This window comes from Cynocephalus volans, chromosome 8 (genome assembly GCF_027409185.1).
Source record: "Cynocephalus volans isolate mCynVol1 chromosome 8, mCynVol1.pri, whole genome shotgun sequence".
Lineage (NCBI taxonomy): Eukaryota > Metazoa > Chordata > Mammalia > Dermoptera > Cynocephalidae > Cynocephalus > Cynocephalus volans.
The window spans coordinates 9,584,359-9,606,239 of NC_084467.1; the positions used below are offsets into that span (position 1 = coordinate 9,584,359).

The window sequence follows — 21,881 nt, forward strand, 5'->3', positions numbered from 1 at the left end:
TACTTTTCTTTAATTGCATTAATATATTTGTCTTTTTACTTTGCATTTACCATATTTCCTTAATCTTTTCTCTTTGCCATTAATTCAACTTTCTGCCAAGTCTCTTCTGTTTTTTACCTTCCAGGTATCACCAGTCCTCCAGGGAAGTGGTGATTTACTTATTAGGTTTCTAATGGTGGTGCCATGTGTCTCAGTTTGTTTTCTTTAGCTGGTCAGTGTTCATTCTTCTTTTTTTTTTTTTTTTTGGCAGCCGGCCAATACAGGGATCTGAACCCTTGACCTTGATGTTACAAGGCAGCAATCTATGTGACTGAGTTAACCAGGCAGACCTCAGTCTTCATTCTTATCTCATTCTTTTTTAAAATCATCTTTTCTTTGAGCTCTTATATTCTTATTAAGTTCCTTTAAATTGTAAAGCACTCCTGGGATTGCTTTTGTTTCTTTTATTTATTTATTTATTTTATTATTTTATTTTTTTAAAGATGACCAGTAAGGGGATCTTAGCCCTTGACTTGGTGTTGTCAGCACCACGCTCAGCCAGTGAGCGAACTGGCCATCCCTATATGGGATCCAAACCGGGGGCCTTGGTGTTATCAGCACCGCACTCTCCCGAGTGAGCCACGGGCCGGCCTGCTTGTGTTTCTTTTAGACTGGATTTTTTGTCTTTGCAAACTATGTTTCTTTTTTTGTTTTCTCCTTCTCTTTTTTTTTATCATCTTTTCCCATCCTTCCCTGCTCTAGTATGTTTGCAGAGTTGTCATTTCTCCTCTTCTTGCTCAGGCTTAGCAGGGACAGCAGCTCTGTCCCTGACTTCTTGCTTCCCTAGTGCAGTGTGGGTGACTTCTCCTTGATACCTATCCCATCTCATCGGGCTCTGGTTTGTCTTCTCAGCACAGATCTTCAGTTGGGGACTGAGTGTTACTTTTGAAACTCATTTTAGGAGCCTGAGGGCCTGGGATAGGAGGCAAAGTTCAGCCAGAGATGGGTGTAGTCCTCATTGGGGTACAGGGGCCTGCTTCCCCTCTGTTAGATAGTCTTGATCAGAGCTCCTGCTGCCTACACTGGGGTGTGCTCCACTTCTGTGGCTTTTTTTCATTCCCAGCATGTGGCACGGCTTGCAGGGAGCTGGCATATCCAGGTAGTCTCTTCCACCTCTGAAGAGGCTTTTCATATTATGCATCACTCTTTACTCTGAGGCTTTTTTTCTTGAATTTTCCAGTGATGGCTGCTCACTACCCTCAGTCTGCTTCTCTCCAGATTTTTGAGAATTCTCAGGATTTTATTCTCTTCTCAGTACAGCATCTAGGAGTGTAGGTGAGCATTAGGGACTATACCAGGGTCACTACAGCAAAGAAGAGAGAGAGAAAAGAGTCTCTTGAGATAGTTTTAGGGCCAGGCCTGGGAGAGGCTTTATCACTTCTCCTCATATGCCATTGGGCAGAACACAGCACATGAACCCAAACCCCCTACAAGGAAGGCTGCAGGATGGAGTCTTCTCTGAGCCCACATGAGGCAAGAATGGGTGAACATAGAGCATTGTGCTCCAGGGATTCCTCTTCACCGCTGCACTTTCCTTTTACATCTCTGAGGATATTAATTATACTGTTCCTGAAGATTTGCTCTGTTTTCTCTTTTTTCTGCTGTCATGAGAGTTAGCTCTTTTTTTCGTTTAGGGCCCCTTTTCCTTGGCACTGGTTTTCCTCTGATGTTTGGTGACTTCTAGTTCTGCACACATAGCATCTGATGGTGCTGGGGGTCTGCAAGTAGGGCTTCTAAACCCACCTCCAGGGGTTGTGGGAGTAAACTAGAGTCTCCTTGCGGGGGAGATGCTTTGCTTCTAGCTTTGTGGGATAAGTGGAGGAGCAGTGACCCCCCGATGCTCCTACCACACTCTCTATTTGCTTCCATAGTCCCCCCATCTCCCCTCTCCTCCGTGCACCCACTGGAGACTGGAGCACCCCAGAGCCTCTCCCACCTTCTCCAGCATAACCTTCTTGGCTGTATTTGGGCTGTGATTCCCTTGTTTGATCTGATCCCATCTACCTTCCATATTCCAGGGAGTCTTCATCATTTCTTTTTCTTTTCTATAAAAATTCTTTTAAAAAATTTTTATTTTAGTGTCTTTATCATTTCTGGTCTACCAAGTTTGCTACCTCTTGTTCTCCATAAATTAGCTAATTAATCAATTACTTTTACCAGTGATATGTTTTTGTTGAAATAAAATTCATTTAACATAAAATCATTTCACCATTTTAACCATTTTAAAGTGTACCGTTCAGTAATTTTGGGAGTATTCACAATGTGCAGCCACTACCTAATTCTAGAACGTTTCTACCTCCCTCCAAAAAAACCCCTTACCGCCCAATTCTCCCCTCCTCCCAGCCCCTGGCAACCACTAATCTATTTTCTGTTTCCATGGATTTGGCCTATTTGGGGCGTTTCATATAAATGAAATCATGCACATGTGGCCTTTAGTGACGGGCTTCTTTCACTTAGCCTAGTGCTTTCAAGGTGCATCCACGTTGTGGCATGTGTCAGAACTTCATTCTTTTTCATGGCTGAGTAATATTGCATTGTGTGGATTTACCACATTTTGTTTATTTATTCTTCAGTTGATGGACATTTGGGTTGTTTCCACTTTTTGGCTATTATGAATAATGCTGCTATGAACATTCAAGCACAGGTCTTTGTGTGGACATAGGTTCTCTGTTCTCCTGGGTATATTCCTAGGAGTGGAATTGCTGGATCCCATGGTAGCTCTTGTTTCACTTTTCAAGGAACTGCCAAATTGGTTTGCACAGCACTATACTAGTTTATATTCCCGTTAGCAGTGTATGAGGATTTTCATTTCTCTCTATCCTCGTCAACACTTACTGTTACCTGTTTTTGTGATTCTAGCCATCTGAGTAGTTATGAGGTGGTATCTCACTGTAGTTGTGATTTGCATTTTTCTAGTGGCTAATGATATTGAGCATCTTTTCATGTGTTTATTGGCCATTTGTATCTCTTCTTTGGAGAAATGTCTATTTAAATCCTTTGTCCATTCAAAATAATTAGTAGAGTTTTTTTTTTTTTTTTATAAAAAAAGCAGATATAAGTTTATAGAAAAATTGAACCCTCTCTACCCCTCTCTACAGTTTCCCCTATTATTAACATCTTGCTTGAGTGTGGTTCATTTACTATGTGGTGAACCAATCTTGATACATGATCATTAACTAAAGTCCACGTTTACATTAAGGTTCACTCTTGGTGTTGTGCATTCTATGGGTTTTGACAAATACACAATGACATGTGTCCGCCGTCACAGTGTCATACGAGACAGTTTCACTGTCCTAAAAAAATCCCCTGTGCTCTGCTTGCTCATCTGTCCCTTGCCCTGAAGCCCTGGCAATCACTGACCTATCACTCTATAGTTTAATCTCTTCTAGAATGTCGTATGGCTGGAATCACAGCATCTAGCCTTTTCGGACCGGCTTCTTTCACTCAGCCATATAAATTTGAGCTTCCTCCTTGTCTTTTTTGCCCATTTTAAAGTTAGGCATTAATTTATTTTTAATCCCATTGGAGTGATCACCAGGGATGTGGGTTGGGGGGCAGAGGCTGCATCATAGACCCCACCTGCCCTCTTGCCCTTGTCTCAGGAACACTCTGAAAAGAAGGGCCAAGCAGGCCAGTTGCCCTGCCCAACAAGTGGCCACAGAAGCATCTTATTTCACATGCTGGGCTGTCCCTGGGGGCTCCCTGGACCACCTACCGTCGACCACTTGCCCTCACCTGTCCTTCTCTTCTCTGTGACTGTTCCCTGTGTGCCCTAGATGACCTGGTGGAGAAGATGCCATGCTCATGGAACTCCTCCCGTGTCTGCAAGTGTCGACCTGGCATGTTCTGTGTCACCACAGCCTCCAACTCCTGTGCCCGCTGCTCCCTTCACTCTGTCTGTTCAGCAGGGATGGTGGTCAAGTTCCCAGGTAAGCATCCCCACCCTCAGCCCAGGACCAGGATCTGTGCCTCTGTGTCACCGCCACCATTGCCTTCCGACCTCCCACTTCCTCGAGCATGTTGGACAGATCATGCCTCCTCTCATGATGCCCTGGATGCGCCAGCACCCACTGCCCCCTGCTGCCCTCCCTGCAGCTTGTGTTCCAGGCAAAGAGAGACCCTGCTGGCCTAGGGCACAGGCCTGGCTGGAAGAGGTCTTGGGTTGGTTTGAGGCTCAGGGCAGAAGTCCTCTGATGCTCCATAAACTGGCAGGAAACCTTAAGTCTTCATTCTGGGAGTTTCCTGAAAGATTGGGGTGGCTGGTTTCCCTGTTTCAGAATCCAGGCGTTTGGAGATAGAGGTGCCAAGAGATGGCGCAGCAGGCTCAAGGCTGAGAATCATGGGTTTCTTTTCCAACCTGCTGTGTGACCCTAGGCAACTTTCTTATCCTCTCTGGGCTTCCAAGTTTCTGACAGCATGGGGGGTGGGTTGTGGCCAGAGAAGGGGTAAGGGCTGCAGGTGCTGTCTGGGTGGCATTGAGAGAACCTTCTACAAGGGAGTCATGGGGGGTGGGTGGGCTTTGGACCACAGCCTAGAATGGATGCTACAACTTCACAGTGTGGAACCACCTATCCACCGGGGAGAAAAGTGCCAAAATTGAGCCCATGGCCCCTCCCTGTCCTGGTCCTTTTCTGGAGTCCCATGCCCTGCTGCAGAAACCTGGTGACTCAATCTCCCCCATCCCCACTACCCTCCCCCACCCTCTCCCTTCCTGCACCTCCCACAGCCAGCCCATCCTGCAGCCCTATAGAATCTGCCCCCCAATGATCTCTCCCACCCCCTCACCCCCAATTTCTCCTCTCATCGCTCCCCCATGGCAGATGACTAGAGTGATACTTGCAAAACCAAATCTGATCCTCTCTGTCTGTCTCTCTGTCACACACACGCTTTGTTTGCCTAAAACCCTTTTGTGTCTTCCCATTACTCTGGTCATAAGGACATCCTTTGGCAGAGGAGTGCAGGCTGTCTTTTGGGGGGACTTTTTAAAAAAAAAATCTGTGCCCATTGGTGTTTCTGGCTTGCTGGCTTCTTCAGCTTCATGTCTGGGAAATATGAAGTGGAGAGGAAACTGCAGGGACTTACCACTGCCCTTCTCAGGTCCCAAGGTCCCCTGCTGATCTGCCTTTTCTCCACTGTTCAGTCTTCTCATGTTTGTTTTATGCATAACGTCCAGGGCTTCTAGCTGTTCTTGGTGGGAGGGATAGAGAAAAGCGTATCTATTCCATCTTCCCATTATCGGAGTCTCAAGGACGTGATGCTAACACGGCCCCCTCCTTCCTCCCAGACTCAGCACCAGCCCCTTGCTTTCTGGGCTCCACCCCATCTGCTCTTCTTTCAGGTTCATGGACGCGTGTGCTTCTCCCTTCCACCGGGCCTTTGCACATGCTGTTCCCTCTGTGCATTCACTCAGTCAAATCCTGCTCAGCCTTGAGGTCCCTGTCCTCAAGGGGCCTTACCTGATCTTTCACCAGGGAGGCTTGTGGCACCGTGTCCTTTGCAAACATGGATCGATACCTTTGTCTCTGTCTTGTTTGATCAATGCTTGTCTCGCTTCCTAGGCCAGATACTTCCTGAGGGCAAAGACCTTGCCCATTGTGCTCACCATCACCTGCCACCTCCCCACTGCCTAATCACATGCTGGGCATAGAATCTGCTCTCCATGGATACTTGTTTGAATGATATGGGGGTACCAAGCTCGGGGTGGGTGGAGGTCAAATCTGGTCAAATTCTCCTTGGGTCATGGAAGAGCACTCTGCTAAGGGAACACAGAAGCCCTGCAATTGCAAGCAGGGTCAGGGTGGTTGGGTGGAGAGCTGTATGGACTGGGCGTCAGATACCCGGGATTTTTGCAAAGCCTTGCATCTTTGGGATTTGTTGCTATTCCTCTCTGGATCTCTGTCTCCCTATGTGTAAAATGAGGACATGTAACTTGAAGTCCTTGGAGGCCTTTCCAGCTCAGCAACTCTTCCTTCTCGGTGAAAAATAGGCTGAGTTCAGTCGTTCCAGCCTGGGTGCAGGGACAGGCTTCCTGCTGGAGGGGCTGACTGGGCGGTATTCCTGCAACCGCCACATGGTGGCACCAGAGGCCTCTCTTTGCTGCCCCTGAACCCGCGCTGCCCAATGCGGTACCACGGGCCACACGTGGCCACCGCACACATAAAATGTGGCTAGTCCACAAAGGGAAGTGCTGTAAGCGTGTACTGCACACTGGGCTGCAACAACTTAGTATGAAAAGAAGAAAGTAAAACATCTCATTAATTATTTTTTATATTGGTTACCTACTGACATGATAATATTTCACATATATTGAATCAAATAAACATATCATTAAAGTTAATTTCACTTGTTTCTTTTGACCTTTTTGAATGTGCTCCAACCTTGGCTGTCAAACCCTGGTTCACGTCTGGAGTCCTGTGGGTTCTTCCACGGGGCAACTCTCAGGGACTCAGTTTTTCCAACTGTAAAATGGAAAGTAGTTTCTGCTTTCCAACTCAGCTCATAGCTCAGCCCCACACTAAGAGCTTTCACACGCTTTCTTTCCTTAAATTCTCAAATTGCCATAAGGCAGACGGTAGTAGCTCCATTTTCCAAGTGAGGAAATCAAGGTCCAGAGATGGTAGGTAAGTTGCTCAAGGACACAGAGCAGGGAGTATCCAAGCCAGCTCTGAACACCACAACCACATCTCGTCACCCCAGCACACCATAGATGCAGAACAGAAGTCAGCAATGCCATGGCCACCTCCACCGAAACCTTCAGAGCATAATCCCACACGTGTGGGCCACTTTCTAGGTGACAGGACAGGAGTCCAGATGGGGAAAAGGACATAGCATTTACCATATGTCACGCAGTGTGATTATTACATGAAATACTCTTTTGTTTATGTCGATGACGTCCTCGTGAAGAATGTCTCTTTATAATTACTCGACTGGCCTGCACAGGTAGGATGTGGTGGAGGTGCCAGCACAGTCAGATACACTTTCTGGAAAGTGCGTGTATTTTTCTCCCCACTTAGCTTTCACCCAGTGTTCTGCAGACTCTTTGGGTTGCCAAGAACAAAATCTCATATTTTTTGGCACAGGGGAGACTGAAAAGTCTGGTGATCGCTCTGAGTAGCTTCAGGCATGGCTGGATCCAGGGGCTCTGACTTTTCCCTCTCTCATCTCTATTTCCTTCTGTGTTGGTTTGTCTGTAAGACACTTACCAGCAGCTCTAGGCTTGCTTCCTACCCAGCCCCAGTGGAAACACAGCCCCTCCTTTCTACATTTTCAAAAAGCAAAAGCAAAATCTTGAAATTGCATCTGATAGGTGTGGCTTGAGGTGTGTGCCCATTCCTGAACTGGCCCATCATGGCCGGAGGAATGAATGGATTGATTAGTCCAGCCTGGTCCCATGGCTACTCCTAGAAGTGGGGTTCAGTTAGTCCCAGCTCCTAACCACAGGCACTGAGACAGGGGAGAATAATCCCCAGGGAAAATCAGGCTGCTTCACTCCAAAGGGAATAGATGCCAGGTAGGCACAGACACCGGATGGCCACAGCATTTTCTTTTCTTGCTTTCTTTTTTTTGGGGGGGGGGGGCGGTTGCATTCTCTAAGTATACCATCCCCCACTCTGATTCGTGGTGGTGAAAGGTCTATTCCTGGAGACTTGGGGCCAATTCGGAAGGCACTGCCATCTCCCCTGCAGGCACAGCAGAGAGGGACACTGTCTGTGAGCCACGCTCCCCAGAGACCAGCCCTGACTGCACCAGCCCGGAGGACTGCAAGGCGCCCACCAGGTGCTCCCCGGCTCTCTCCCCTACTTTCCCCTCCAGCTGACCTTTGGATGGGGCTGTTCCACCCAACTGGATGCCCAGGGTATGGCCAAGCTGGGGTGCAGGTGGAGTTTAGCCCAGGGTGTCAGGACTCCTGGGTGCCTCTCTGCCAAGCCCACAAGTCATTTGAGGCCCTACAGTGTGCCCAGCCCTGCTCTGAGCACACGGGAAACCCAGGAAAACACAGAGGTCTAGAAAACACAGCCTTGCTCCCAGGAGCTTACAGTGGGCCTGCTGGAGGCTGTGGGCAGAGGGTCCAAGGAACCCTTCCCTATAGAAACTGTTATTACTGAGCACGGACTTCCCTTGCCCCATCGGGAGACTCATCACTCCAGTCTCTGGCTTCTTCCCCAGCAGCACCACCCCCAAGGCCAAGCCCACCCCGGTGTCCCCAGCAACTGCCCACACCAGGACCACACTTCTTAGAGGAGACACTCTGCTTGCCCTGGAAGATGCCTCTAACCTGACGAGGGTTCTCAACTCTCACTCCTCCATGGGGAAGCTGGCTCCAGACCCAGGTAATTTTCCTGTGAAGCTGTGCGTTGTCTTCCAGGGCAGTGGTGTCTGATTGGCAAGTGACCCATGTGTGGTGGTGGCCAGGGCAGGTGCACCGAGCTGTGCTCTCTTCCTAGTGGGGAGAGAAGAGGGTCTCAAGATCTGATCTCCTGGGGCTGAGGGTGTGAGGGCCAGCGCAGACAATGGAAGGGCTCACTCATTTAACAGCAGTCCTGAGTGCCTCCTGTGCACCGGGCACGGTGGCAGGTGCGGGGCGTGCTGGTCCCTGCCCTGCTCTTGTGGCACTTAGGACGGAGCAGGTGAGCCTCTGCACATGTCTGCTTGATGCCCTCCTGGTTCCCCTGGAGAAGGATCGGGCCTTCAGTTCATTCCTTTTTATTACCAAACAGCCTTCCATTGCATAGATATACCACGCTCTGTTTCTCCAAACAGTTTTTGGATATTTGGGTTGTTTCCACATTTTGGCTATAAAGAATAATGAAAAGCAGGTCTTTGTGTGAATGTGTGTTTTCATTTCTCTTGGGCTAGTTTTTTTTAAAAGAAAATTGATCTGTAGGACCACTTATAACTCTGGGTTTGAGCTCTTTGCCCTATAGCTGTGTCCAAAATATCTTATCCCACTCTGTGGCTTGCCTTCTCATTCTCTTTATGGTGATTTTTTTTTTTTTTAATCTTTTTTTGTTGTCGTTAGGTTTCTTGTGGTGGCTGGTGCAGGGACCGACCCTGGACCTTGGTGTTATCTGCGCCACGCTCTAACCAACTGAGCTAGCCAGACAGTCCTCTTTATGGTGTCCTTTGATAAAGTGATGTCCTTGCCTTCGGTGTAGTCAAATCTTTATGACTAGTGCTTTTTGAGTTCTGCACCGGAAGTCTTTTTCTCCACGGAAGGCTCAAAGATAGCCTACATTTATTTTCAAGGATCATTATCGATTTACCTTTCATGTTCAGATCTGCCGCCCACCTCGACTTTGCTGTGTGGTGTGAGGCAGTGGTCGTATTTCAAATTGTCCATATGGATAACCAGTTGAACCACTCGTTTATCAAATACATTCTCATTTCTCCGCTGCTTTGGGAGCCGGCTTTGTTGTAAATCAAGAGTCCATATATTTGTGTTACAAGACTGGGCTCTAGCCACCCAAGCGAACTGACCAGCCCAAGGGTCCATGTACTTGTGGATATAATTCTGGACACTATATTCTATCCTGCTGGTCTTTCGATCTATTCTGTATGAAGAGCTGGCTGGTTAGCTCGGTTGGTCGGAGCGTGGCATTGTAATGCCAAGGTCAAGAGCTTGGATCCCTGTACCAGCCAGCTGCAAAAAAAAAAAAAAAGAAAAGAAAAGAAAAAAAATGCTGTTTGAATACCATACTGTCTTAATTACTGTAGTTTTTAAATAAGTCTTGATAGATGGTTGAGCAACTTCTCTACCTCTGTTCTTCAACGGTGTATTGGATATTCTTGGTAATCTGTTTCTGCATAAATTTTAGAATCAGCTTTTCAAATTCCACAAAATGTCCTATTGGGATTTTGACTGGGATTGCATTGAATCTATAGATCAATTTGGAGAGAATCTGCATCTTTACAATATCGAGTCTTCCTATGCATATGCATAGAACAGTCCTACAGTCATTTAGGCCCTTCGATAAGTTCTCTCAATAATGGTTTGTGGTTTTCTGTGTAGAGATATTTACATCTTTCGTGAGATTTGTAGGTATTTAAACATTTCTGATGACGATATAAATGACATCTTTTTCAACATTTCAAGTCCTCTTTATGGTTGATATTATTTTGAACCATGTGAAAGTGCCAGTATTTGACCATTTTTGACCTACAGAAACAGTAATTTCATATGGCCCAACCTAATATATACAAATCCAATTGATTTTTTGCATGTGTTTTTTTTGTTTGTTTTGTGGCCGGCTGGTATGGGTATCTGAACCTTGACCTTGGTACTATCAGCACCATGCTCTAATCAACTGAGCCAACCAGCCAGCCCTACAATTGATTTTTGATATAGTGATGTTATACTTTACCTTGCTAAGCTCACTTATTAATTCCAACAATGCACCTGCAGATTCTTTTGGGTTGTCTGTGCATTCAGTGATCCCATCTGTGAATAACAACAGCTCAGTATCTTCCTTTGTGACCTGTATCACTTTTATTTCTCTTTCTTGCCTTATTGCACTGGCTAGCATCCCCTGTACCGTAGTGAATAGAACTTATGATGGTGGATGCCCCTGCCTTGTTGCTGATTTCACAGGGAAAGTTGCTGTCAAAGTTTTGGGCAGGGAAGTGATGTGGCCATGAGACTGGGCAGAGGGCTCTGGCATAGTGGCCACAGTGGGTTGGAGAGGGAGGAACCGGAGGCAGGGGCCAGTTAGGAGGCACTTAATACTCTTCTCCTGTGTGGCCTAGGACACATTCCTTCCCTCTCTGAGCCTCAGAACCCCCTCTGAGAGGCAGGACTGATCTGACACCTGGGGAGTTTGGGAGCCATGCATGGTGGTAGGGGAGCTGCAGGGATTGCGGACAAGTGAGTCCTTTGCCAAGGTGGGCTTGGTCTGGAGCTTTTCTGCTTCTTTTCCCAGGGCTGTCCCCGACACAGCCGTGCCCACGGGAGTCTGCCAACTGCAGGAAGCAGTGTGAGCCCAACTACTACCTGGATGGAGACGGCCGCTGCAAGGCCTGTGTGAGCTGTTCGCGAGGTAGGGGCCATGTCCTCCCTCCAGGGGCTCCTCCCAGGGAGTGTGGGGGTTCTCGGAGGAGAGATCGAGAATCTGCAGGTGGGGAAACTGTCTTTGGTTTTGGCTGCTCAACCCTCAGGAGCCTCAGTTTACCTCTCTGCATCTTTGAATCATCAACTTCCAGTGACTCCCACTTAAGTTTGTGGGTTTTTGATGGTGGTGACCCCTTTCCAGAAAGCTTCTATTTGTTCATTCTTTCCTTCAAGGAAACATTTATAAATCAACTACCTGTTCCAAACCTGTTCCAAACTCGTCTCATTAATTTTTGTAACTATCCCACAATGTGGGGATTGTGATTGTCTCCATTGCGCAGAAGAGAAAACTGAGGCTTTGGGAAGTTGGGGAACTTCCAAAGGCCATAGTGGAGTTTGAACCGAGGCAAGTCTGCCAGCTAAGCAGGTTCTAGGCTCTCGTCTGCCACTCCACTGTGCTGCCTCTAAGGGCCAGTCCGACAAGCGCTTGCCAAGTGACTGCTGCAAGCAGGCGGCACGCAGATGCTGGCTCTCCCTGCGGCCCACGGTGCCCCCAACCATCTGTGACACTCCTGAGGGCCATGCAGGGCAGGCGAAGCTGCCCAGGCCACAGGCTGCCATAGCTATTAGTAGCCCCCTCCCACTCACGGAGGCCACTGGGAGCGTGGACTCTGTCTCCTCGTCCAGGGTTTCTTTCATGCAGAAATGCAGACCCGAGAGTCAGGAGACGCCAGACAGATGGACGAACACTCTGTCTGTTGTCAATGGAGGCCTCTGTCCCAGTTACTAAGGCTACGTAGTACATTTCCCCAAAACTTAATGGTGAGAAACCAACCATTCATTGCACTCAGGGATTCTGTGGGTCCGAATTGAGACAGGGCACCGCGGGGACAACCTGTCTCCCTCCCTGATGTCTGGGTCCCAGCTGGGAATCCAGAGGCAGGAGGCTGGAATCACTTCTTCATGCACGTGTCCAGGACTTGATGCTGGCTGCTGGCTGGGGCCTCAGTTTCTCTCCATGTTGGCCTCTGTAAGGCTTACTTAGGGCTTCCTCACGGCCTGGCTGGGTTCTCAAGACATTTGTCTCGAGAGAAAGAGACAGAAAGACAGAGGCAGAAGCCACATCTCCATTTGCGACCTGGCCTCAGAAGTCACACAGTGTGCTTGGGCCCCTTTCTCTTTGTTGAGTCAGTCACAAACGTCATCTGAGTCCAGGGGAAGGGGAAGGGTCACGCTTCTTGGTGGGTGAATGCTGAGGGTCTGGAAGAGCAGACGGGGCCAGAAATGGTGCTGTAGCCATTTCAGGAAAAGTACTATCTGCCACAGGCAGCATGTCAGATGGGAAACAAGACATGGCTCCGGGCCCAAGAATTTCTTCACCTCTCGTAACTACAGCTCCATGAGCCGGGGGGTGGAGCACGGTGGCTGAGAGCAGGCCAAGAGCCCAGGTGCCTGGGCTCAGCTCTTGGCTCTACTGCTCAGTACCTCATAACCTACCTAGTTTTTTGACCTCTCTGTGCCTCAGTTTTCTCATCTGCAAAATGGGCATAATAATAATATCCATCTCAGAGAGCTGTTATGAGAATTGAATGGGTTACTGTGGGTTAATCTGGGTAGAGTGCAGAGAACACTGTCTTGCACACACTTGATTATATTAAGAGCTATAATAATGATAATAGCTGTCATTGTCCTAAATCTTCTCATTCATTGCCAGGATTACTCATGCCCTCTGCGCAGATCCCCCAAATCCTGCCCAGTTCCCTCTCTTTCTGGAAGGTGCAAGAGTCTGTGCAGTTCTTATCTTTACCATGCTGGGTCTTTAAGTATCCTGCTGATTGCGAAACGTTCTTGCTGAGAAAACATATGCAAGGGTACTTCAAAAAGTTCATGGAAAAATAGAACTAAAAGATAATACGAGCCGAGCCCGTGGCGCACTTGGTAGAGTGCTGCGCTGGCAGCGCGGCAACGCTCCCACTGCGGGTTCGGATCCTATATAGGACTGACTGGTGCACTCACTGGCTGAGTGCCGGTCACGAAAAAATGGAAAAAAAAAAAAAAAAAGATAATACGAATCTTTCCATGAACTTTTGGAAGTTCCCTCACATAAACACACTATTACACTTTGTCTTTTACAAAACCTTTAATATTTAATCTTTAAATTTGGGGGAAAAAAACCTTTTTATTGTTGACAATTTCAAACATATTCAGAAGTAGAATCAGGAATGGCTATGTACTATCACCCACTTTTTAAAAAAAATTATTTTATTTATTTTTAATTTGACACATACTGATTGTACATATTTATGGGGTACAGAGTTGTATTTCAAGACAGGTATACCACGTGTGACGATCAAATTGGGGTAATCAGCATATTCATCATCGCACACACTTTTCGTTTCTTTGTATTGCCACCTTTCAGCAATGACCAAGTGAGGGCCAGTCTCGGCTCATCAGGACCTGTGCCCACTCATGCCATCCCCTGGATGATTTTCTTTTAACAGTTTTATCGAGATGTAGCTGACGTCCAGTAAAATGCACGTATTTAAAGTGCGCAGCCTGACAAGCTTTGACACGTGCACGCAGCTGCGCAGCCATCTGTCCCTCGGCTTCTTAGTTTCCTCCCCATCCCTCCCACCCCTGTTCCCAGGCAATCCTTCCGCTCACTGTCACTATGGCACAGTTTGCATTTTCTAGAATTTTCTATAAATGGGACATACGGAATATGCTCCTTTTCTTGTCTGCCTGCTTTCACTCAGTGTAATTGTTTTGAGCATGCCAGGAGATCTGCTCAACCCAGCAGTCAACTGAGCATTTATTTTCTTGTTGGATGACCCCGAGGCAGCTGCTGCTGTTCTCATGGGGGCTCTCTGGACCCCCTGCCCTTGCCATCCTGATCCTCCCCCATGACCCTTCCCTGTTTGCCTTAGACGACCTGGTGGAGAAGACACCATGCTCATGGAACTCCTCCCGTGTCTGCGAGTGTCGACCTGGCATGTTCTGTGCCATGTCGGTCACCAACTCCTGTGCCCGCTGCGTCACCCGCCCCCTCTGTGCACCAGAGGTGGTCGTCAAAGCCCAGGGTAAGCAGTCCCACTCCCAACCAAGGGGCTGAGGTCTGTGCCTTCACTGCTGTACCTCTCCCTACCCGCAACCGGGCAAGTGACCTTCAACCCCAGCTGTTAACTAGGTCAGGTGTGAGCTATGGTTCTTCTGTGAGTAGTTAGACCCAGTGAATGGAATAAAATCCAGATCTAGCATTTTGGTAAGAGGTTCTGATGATTTTTTAAAAACATTCCTCTGGGGGCCGGCCCGTGGCTCACTTGGGAGAGTGTGGTGCTGATAACACCAAGGCCACAGGTTCGGATCCCTATATAGGGATGGCCAGTTAGCTCACTTGGGAGAGTGCGGTGCTGACAACACCAAGGCCACGGGTTTGAATCCCTATATAGGGATGGCCAGTTAGCTCACTTGGGAGAGTGTGGTGCTGACAACACCAAGGCCACGGGTTCGAATCCCTATATAGGGATGGCCAGTTAGCTCACTTGGGAGAGTGCGGTGCTGATAACACCAAGTCAAGGGTTAAGATCCCCTTACTGGTCATCTTTTTAAAACAAACAAACAAACAAACAAAACATTCCTCTTCCTGAAATTATTGGGCTGGTAAAATCTTGATTTGTGTACGAGGCTGTTTTATTGACTCAGATAATGAATATAAAGATTCTGAAGAGGCTTCCAACTCAAGATGGTGGACTTTGCTGGTGTGCAGAAAAGTATAACTCCCCCGCCAGTGGGGGTGGGAAAAACAGGGTGTATCAGCAGATGAGAGATTTCAACAAGTTTCTGGAAGGTTGAAAACAGATGGAAAGGTGGTGGCAAATGAAACCAAGTAGAAGAAAGCTCAGCCCAGATCTCTCCACGAGGGCTGCGGGGAATGTGAGGGGTAACTTGTAAGACCTCCGGAGAGGCTGTGGGCTCAGACCAGGCAAGCTGATTGAAGGGTTGGAGTGAAGTGGAGAAGTGGAAATGCAATGGGCTGTAGGCACATCTTGAAAATAAAATTTAAACAATTGTAACAATGGTACTGCATGGGCACTGACCCGTCTGCACAGACGATGCCTCAATTTTTTGTGTGTGTGGCTGGCCACAGGAATTGAACCCTGGACCTTGCTGTTATCAGCATTATGCTCTAACCAACTGAACTAACCAGCCAGCCCAGATGCCTGAATTTTTATCCCCTGGGAAAAACAACTTTTTGACTAACAACATTGAAAGATTATCTAGGGAAAGCCAGGGCTGCCAGTGTGGCACTGCCACTCTGCTTGTAAAGCCCTCTTTATTTGTGGACTTGTAAGTGCACCCTTTTATTAAGCTAGCCCTGCCCAGTCACCTAGAAATGAAGACTGCCAGCTCGCACTCCCCACCTGTGGGCCCAGCGTTGCCAGGCAGACTTCCTGCTCTGGGAAGAGACCCATTGTGAAAAAGACGCACTAATAGCACAGCAGAAGCATCCCCCGCCCCCAAGCTGCTGGAATATTCAGCACAGTCCTTTTTAATAAGTATGAATGAGCAGCAAGGATCTTCAGACTTACAAGGAAAACCAGCACTATGAAGGAAAATAACAAGATACTCAACAGAAAACTTACTACAGACGAAGCAACGATAAGTCCAAGAATAGAACTTAACATTAATCTGGTGTCCACAGAAAAATTCAGGAAGTTGTTACATCCGTAAAATGAGCACAGAATGCTATGAAAAAGGAAGAATAAGAGGTCAGAGGATAATAAATGGCTTTTAGACAATATGTTTGTTATCACTCTGTTGCCTCTTGGCTCCTAATTCATCCTTCCACACTTGCTCTGCAATGGGCTGGACTTGAAGCATTTCTCTTTTACAGTGATGGCTCAGCTTTGCCAGCAGAGGGTGTGAGAGGGCCATGGCAGGTGGAAGGAGGCCTCTGTTGGTTGCACTTTTTTTTTTCTTGCTTGGCTGCAATCTGTCAGCAGGGCGTGTGGGAGGGGATGTCTGGTGGTGCTCTGTTCCAGTGGTGCTCTCAGAGTAGGCAGTCCCTATGCAACCTCACAACCCCAGCGTAGGCATGGTGACCACCTTGAAGAGGCCCTCCCGATAGACTGGCACTCTCCAGGCCTCATGTCCGCAGAAGTATCCTGACTCCCTCTGTGTACCTCCCACCAGCCATGGGTCTTCTGCAGCTCATTTCTCGAGGCCCTCCCAACACGGTCACTGTGTGTTCCAGGCCTCACACCTACAGTGGCACCTCAACGTTCTCTGTGTACCTGACCTGAAAAATACGAGACTTTGGATTGAAAGGATCTACCAAGAGCAAAGCAGGGTGAATGAAAATTACCCACACCTGGACATAATAGTCACACCACTATTTATTTATCCATTCACCAGCTGATGACATTTGGGCTATTTCCAGTTTAGGGGTATTATGAATAAAAGCAGCTGTGAAGTCTTTGGGTTGACATATATTTTCATTTCTCATGGGTAAATACCTAGGAGGGGTGGCTGGGTCACACTGCGCTGGCCAAACAGAATGTCTTTGAGGACCAGTTCAAAGCTGGTCATCTCTGATCTGATCCAGCCACCTCATTTTAAGATAGAACCACAGGGCCAAAGCTAGAGACAGAGTGCAGGGATCATGAGTCCCATCCCAGACCACTCACTGTCAAACCACACCCACTCCTTCTCAGTTCTGAATCTAGAATTTACCCAGTTAAATTGCAATCAAGTTTGAAGGTAGAATAAAAACATTTGCAGACATAAGAGGTTCAGAAAGCATCTCCTTATGTATTCTCTCTTAGAAAGTTATTTGAAAATGTAATACAGCTAAATTAGGGAGCAAAAAACAAAAAAAGGGGAATCTGTAGAATCTAGAAAATAGTGACTCTATCCTAGGAGAGCAAGGAAAGGGAAGTCCCAGAAGAACACCTGTGCTACAGACCAGCTGAGCCATATTAGGGGAAAATGAAGGGCTTGAAGGAAGTGTCTCCAGGAATCAGAGGGAGAATTGTAGTAAATTTCATGATTAGTAGAGTCGAAAAACCTGAGGATATTGCAAAGGTATTATTATTCTTCCCACAAGAAAAAGAAAGGCAATTGGAAACTCCAGGGAAAAGAAAAAGCTGACAATAAATTTACAGTACAAATATGAAGATGAAAATTTAATCTGATTTTAAGCAACTGCTGGATGTACAAAAAGAACCTCCATTTGACTTTGATGATGAGATCATTCTTTAAATGGCCCAAGGATCGGTGTTTGGGTTTAAAGAGAAGTATGGTATGTATGTCTTTTTTTAAGTTCCTTAAATTGAGACTGACAATAGGCAGGTTCCTTTTTTTCTCTTCCAGTGGGCCCTTACCAGAGAACATGGGCAGGCTAACCAGGCAGTAGATATTGCCAGTGTTCATCTTTAGAGCCAAAGAGGGGAGGAAAAGGGGAGGATCACTAACCCAGGGAGGAAGGGGGAAGGTTACAGGTGAGGCATGGTACATACAGAGAAGAGATGAGAGGCACCCAAGGAGTGCTGGGTTCACCTTCTGCACTTAGAGGAGGGACAGCAGATCTGTAGCCGGATTCCAGAGAGTGTCCCAGCAGCAGCTCAGACCGTGGGCCTGTCTGGTAACAAACACCAGGCTGCCTTGGAGAGAGATGGGGCTCTTTCCTCATGGTGCTAACTGGGTATAGCCATGGTTAGTGCATTAGTGCCCTTGAGCACAAGAGCTACTCCAATCCTCTCAAGATAAGCTTTCACAGAAGCTCAGTGACATTCCAAATACTAATTTAAGTACTGATTTGCAAATGCATAGAAACTATCTTAACAAATTGCATTAGGTTTCCCAGAGCCGAAGGGTGTCAGGCTTCAACTAATGCAGGTAATAGTCTTAGCGACCACATGGAAAGACATAGCATCTGTTTGTGACTCCCCAAAGAGGAGGGTTCCTCAGGACCCTGCCAATCCAACAAGGAAATTAATCCTAGTTTCACTTTCTCTTCTTAGTGTTTCATGAAAAATCAGAGAGGCATGGCAAGAGCTTTTTAGAAGGGAGATGTGGCGGGGGCGGGGGGTTGCTTTGTACCCCATCAAGGAAAAGGTGGGGCCGCCAGGGCCGTGGGGGTGGAGAGGTGTCGTGGCTGGGCCTGACTTGTTTCAAGTGTCAGCCACGTTTTTCTGCCCCAGAAAAGCAGTTGATTGTAAGCTTGTAAGAAAGTGCCCAGTCCCCAGGCAGGAAGTGGCGTGGTCCACTGGAGTTTGTTCTAGTCTTAGGACTCATAATCCCTGTGTTCTGGCTCTAGCTCCAGCTCTGTGGTTCTCTCCATCTGGAGGGCGAGGTGGCTGGGCTGGATCAGAGGTGACCAGCTTTGAACTGGCCCTCAGAGACTTTCTGTCTGGCCAGCACAGCGACCCCTCCTAGATACTCAAGAGAAATGAAATTATATGTCCACACAGAGGTATATACAAGAATACTCATAGCTGCCTTATCATAATGATTTAAAACCAGAAGGAACCCAAATGTCCGTCAACTGGCAAATGGATACATAACAGGACAGAATGCTATTCAGCAATAAGAAAAGAACGATACTTGCAACGTGAATGAATCTCAGAAACATTATGCTGAATGAAAGAAGCTTGACACTAAAGAGTATATACTGAATGATTCTGTGTATAGGAAATTCTACAACAGGCACACAAATATGGGTCTGGAGGTGAGGGGAGAACTGAGTGAAGTGGGGCATTAGGGACCTTTCTGGGATGAAGGGAATGTTCTATATTTTGATTGGAGTTATAGTTACATTTGTCCGAACTCATCAAACTGTACAATTAGGCGACACTTTTCTTGTATATAAATTATGCCTCAATAAAGTCGACTTAAAAAGGAAAAGAACTTTAAACATTGAGGCTACATGTAAACATCAGGAGATTCCAGGGTTCTCTTAACTAAGAACAGAAGGTCTCAAGTCACTGGCCCACCTTCCTGGGTGATCTCCACTTCGATCTTTTGAAGCATAAATCTAATTGTTTTAGTCAACTGTAGCAGCAGGAATCCTGTGTTACAAACAAGCCCCACTGTGCTGCCTCCTTGGAAGTCACCAGTCCCTGCAGGTTAAATCTTTCCTGGAGACACCAGGCTCCTTGGTTCTGATTCTCAGATGTTGCCACCCCCCCTGCAGGTATGGCTGAGAGGGACACTACATCCCCGCCTCCTCCCAGGACCCACCCTGATTGCAGCAGCACCCCAGGGAACAACGAGGCACCTGTCAGGTGACTCCCCAGCCCCTTCTCTCCATTTGGCTGCTGCAGGATGGGGGTGGGGGGGAGCTGGGCTGGGGATGGAGATGGGGCCACAAGTCATTTTGGGGAATGCGTGTCCAACTCTGTGCTGGCACCACTGGAAAGTCAGAAGGCCTAGAAACCCATTACGTGCCCTTAAAATGCCTAGCAGAGACTTTGGGCAGAGGATCTAGGGACCCAGGCCTCGTCTACATAATCTCTAGAGAAAGAGAATTATTACTGAGCACACACTGACCTTTTTCCATCTCACCTGCCTTGGGTTTCTCTCCCTGCAGCACCCGCTCCACCCTGGGCTCCCCGATCGACTCTCAGACCAGTAAGATGCTGCCCATCTCTACGAGTGCTCCCATCCCTCTCTCCTCCCCAGGAAAGCCCATTCTGGATGCAGGTAATGAGGGGTTCCTCCCAGGGGCCAGGAAGGAGGCTTCTCCTTTGTGCGTGTGGCCTAGCGGGGTGTGGAGAGATAATCAAGGTTGATCCCCAGTTTCCAGCTTCTAGAGTTGGGGCCGTGGCTCTGTCCTTTGCTATGACTCGTCTTTAATTCTTGTGAGCAGTAACTGTTTCACAGCTTCATCCCCGTGGCCCATAATTGCTACCAAGAAAATATTTGTTGAATAATTTCACGACCTTGATTAGTTGCTTAATTCCTTTGAGCCTCAGTTTTCTGATTTGTAAAACTGTAATGGCATAGACCCCTGCAGGGTCGTAAGTGGTATAGTATGTGGCTAGCATGTTACCCGGCATGTTTTGGACAGCTGCTGTGTTCGTGCGTGTGAAATGGCATCGGGTAATGCCTTTCAGGACTAGCAGTCCTAGTAGGTGACACTAGGTGGTGGTAGTTCTCAAGCCAGTAGCTCTCACAGTGCGGTCCTGGCTGGCAGCCTGGGCACCTCCTGGGAACTTGTTAGAAAAGCACATTATCGGTCCCACTCCAGACCTACAGAATCACAAGATGCATTTTAGCAAGATCTCTAGGGGAGTCACATGCACGTTAAAGTTTGAGAAGTACTTATCGAGCATGTACTACTTTTTTAACATCTAAAAATGGACTTAAAAAGTGATAACTAGATACACGATCTCCATAAGCAACAGAAGAAGAAAAGGCAGCAAGTGTAGTTCAAGGATGGAAAGAAATATATCCACGTAATGGTCGAGAGCGTGGGCTCTGGAGTCTGCCTGGCCCCACTCAGCCATGACTCAGCCATGACTCTACCATTTACACTGGGGATGACTTTGGGCAAGATCCTCAACCTTTGGGAGCCTCAGTTTCCTCATTTGTAATGGTACCTAGGGCATAGAGTTGTTGATTCATTCATTCAGGGAACACTTCCGGAATAGACCCTGTGCCTGCCCTCATGAAGCTGGTGGTCTAGAGGGAGGCTGAGAGTCGTATCGGACTCGACCACCTACCTCACCCCCTCAGTGCTCTGCCCTCCCGACCCGGGCCCTCGGCCCACCATGCGTGCTTGCACTGCCCATCACACCATGCCTTCCTCCTCAGTCCCCAGACTTTGTTCTTTCGGACCTCAATTCCTCCTTCCTTCTGGCTCCTTGGCTCAATTTCTCATCCTCTAGAAATGGTTTTGCTCTTCTCTCTAATATGGTTGACTGGCTTCCTGGGGCCAGGTAGGGGACGACAGGTAGGTAAAACAGGGATCAGATACAGTCCTGCCTTGGGAAAGGAGCACATATTGTTAGCCATGATGGAATCCGTGTCCCAGAAGAAATAGTCTGGGGCTGTCCCGTGTGGTTGCAGCGAGGGCCCCTGCTCCCTGCTGTGGGGCAGAGAGTGCAGGGCCCCCCCATGTTTCAGGACCTGTGCTCTTCTGGGTGCTCCTGGTGCTGCTGGTGGTGGTGGGCTTCACCTTCTTCCTCCTGTGCCGCTGGAGGGCCTGCAGGAAGCGGATTCAGCAGAGTGAGTGAATGCGTCCTGGGGCCTTGGGGAGGGTGGGTTGTTCTGTGCCATCCTGGGCTGGGTCCCTCCCCTGCCTGCCCCACGCTCTGAGGCTGGCACTTCCAGCCCTCCTCCTGGTGTCCTTTCAGAGCTCCACCTGTGCTACCCAGTCCAGACCTTCCGGCCCAAGCTGGAGCCCACGGGTAAGTGTCCAGCAGCCTGAAGGGGCTGCCTGAGCCAGATGGCACCCAGCAGCTCTGGGCCCTGGCTTTGGGCTCAGGAGTCTTCACTTCTAGCCCAACCATGGAGCTCCCTGTGTGTGGCTCCTCCTCTGTCTTTAGCCTCATCTGCAATGGGAACATAGTGCAGGTGAACCTGGCGCGCTCTATGCAGCGTCTGGGTGGAGCCCGGGCAGGGAGGGGTGACCATTCCGTCTGGTCTTTCGTTCCCTCCTCCACGGTACCTGAGTGCCTGCCCTTCCTCTCTTCTTTCTCTCCCACCTCCCTCCTTCCCTCCCCTCCCTGCCCCCCCTTTTACTCCCTGGTAAATCAGCTGCGGGGCCGTGGGGCACGGGAGGACAGGCTGACAG

The 21,881-nt window shown here is 48.2% G+C and overlaps 1 protein-coding gene across 2 annotated transcripts in view; it reads left to right on the plus strand.

Moving 5' to 3' along the window:
• The first annotated feature begins 3,865 nt into the window (after positions 1-3,865).
• The window catches only part of TNFRSF8 (TNF receptor superfamily member 8), a 29,968-nt gene continuing 11,952 nt past the window's right edge, over positions 3,866-21,881 (plus strand). Inside the window, exons 1-9 of one of the 2 annotated variants that reach the window (XM_063107023.1) lie at positions 3,866-3,968; positions 7,725-7,815; positions 8,206-8,369; positions 10,956-11,072; positions 14,011-14,163; positions 19,278-19,368; positions 19,674-19,786; positions 21,212-21,313; positions 21,442-21,495. In XM_063107023.1, the coding sequence (XP_062963093.1) occupies positions 3,881-3,968; positions 7,725-7,815; positions 8,206-8,369; positions 10,956-11,072; positions 14,011-14,163; positions 19,278-19,368; positions 19,674-19,786; positions 21,212-21,313; positions 21,442-21,495 (973 nt within the window). In that variant the 5' untranslated portion in view covers positions 3,866-3,880. The remainder of the gene's footprint in view (positions 3,969-7,724; positions 7,816-8,205; positions 8,370-10,955; positions 11,073-14,010; positions 14,164-19,277; positions 19,369-19,673; positions 19,787-21,211; positions 21,314-21,441; positions 21,496-21,881) is intronic. The other variant, XM_063107022.1, reaches the window with a different exon arrangement.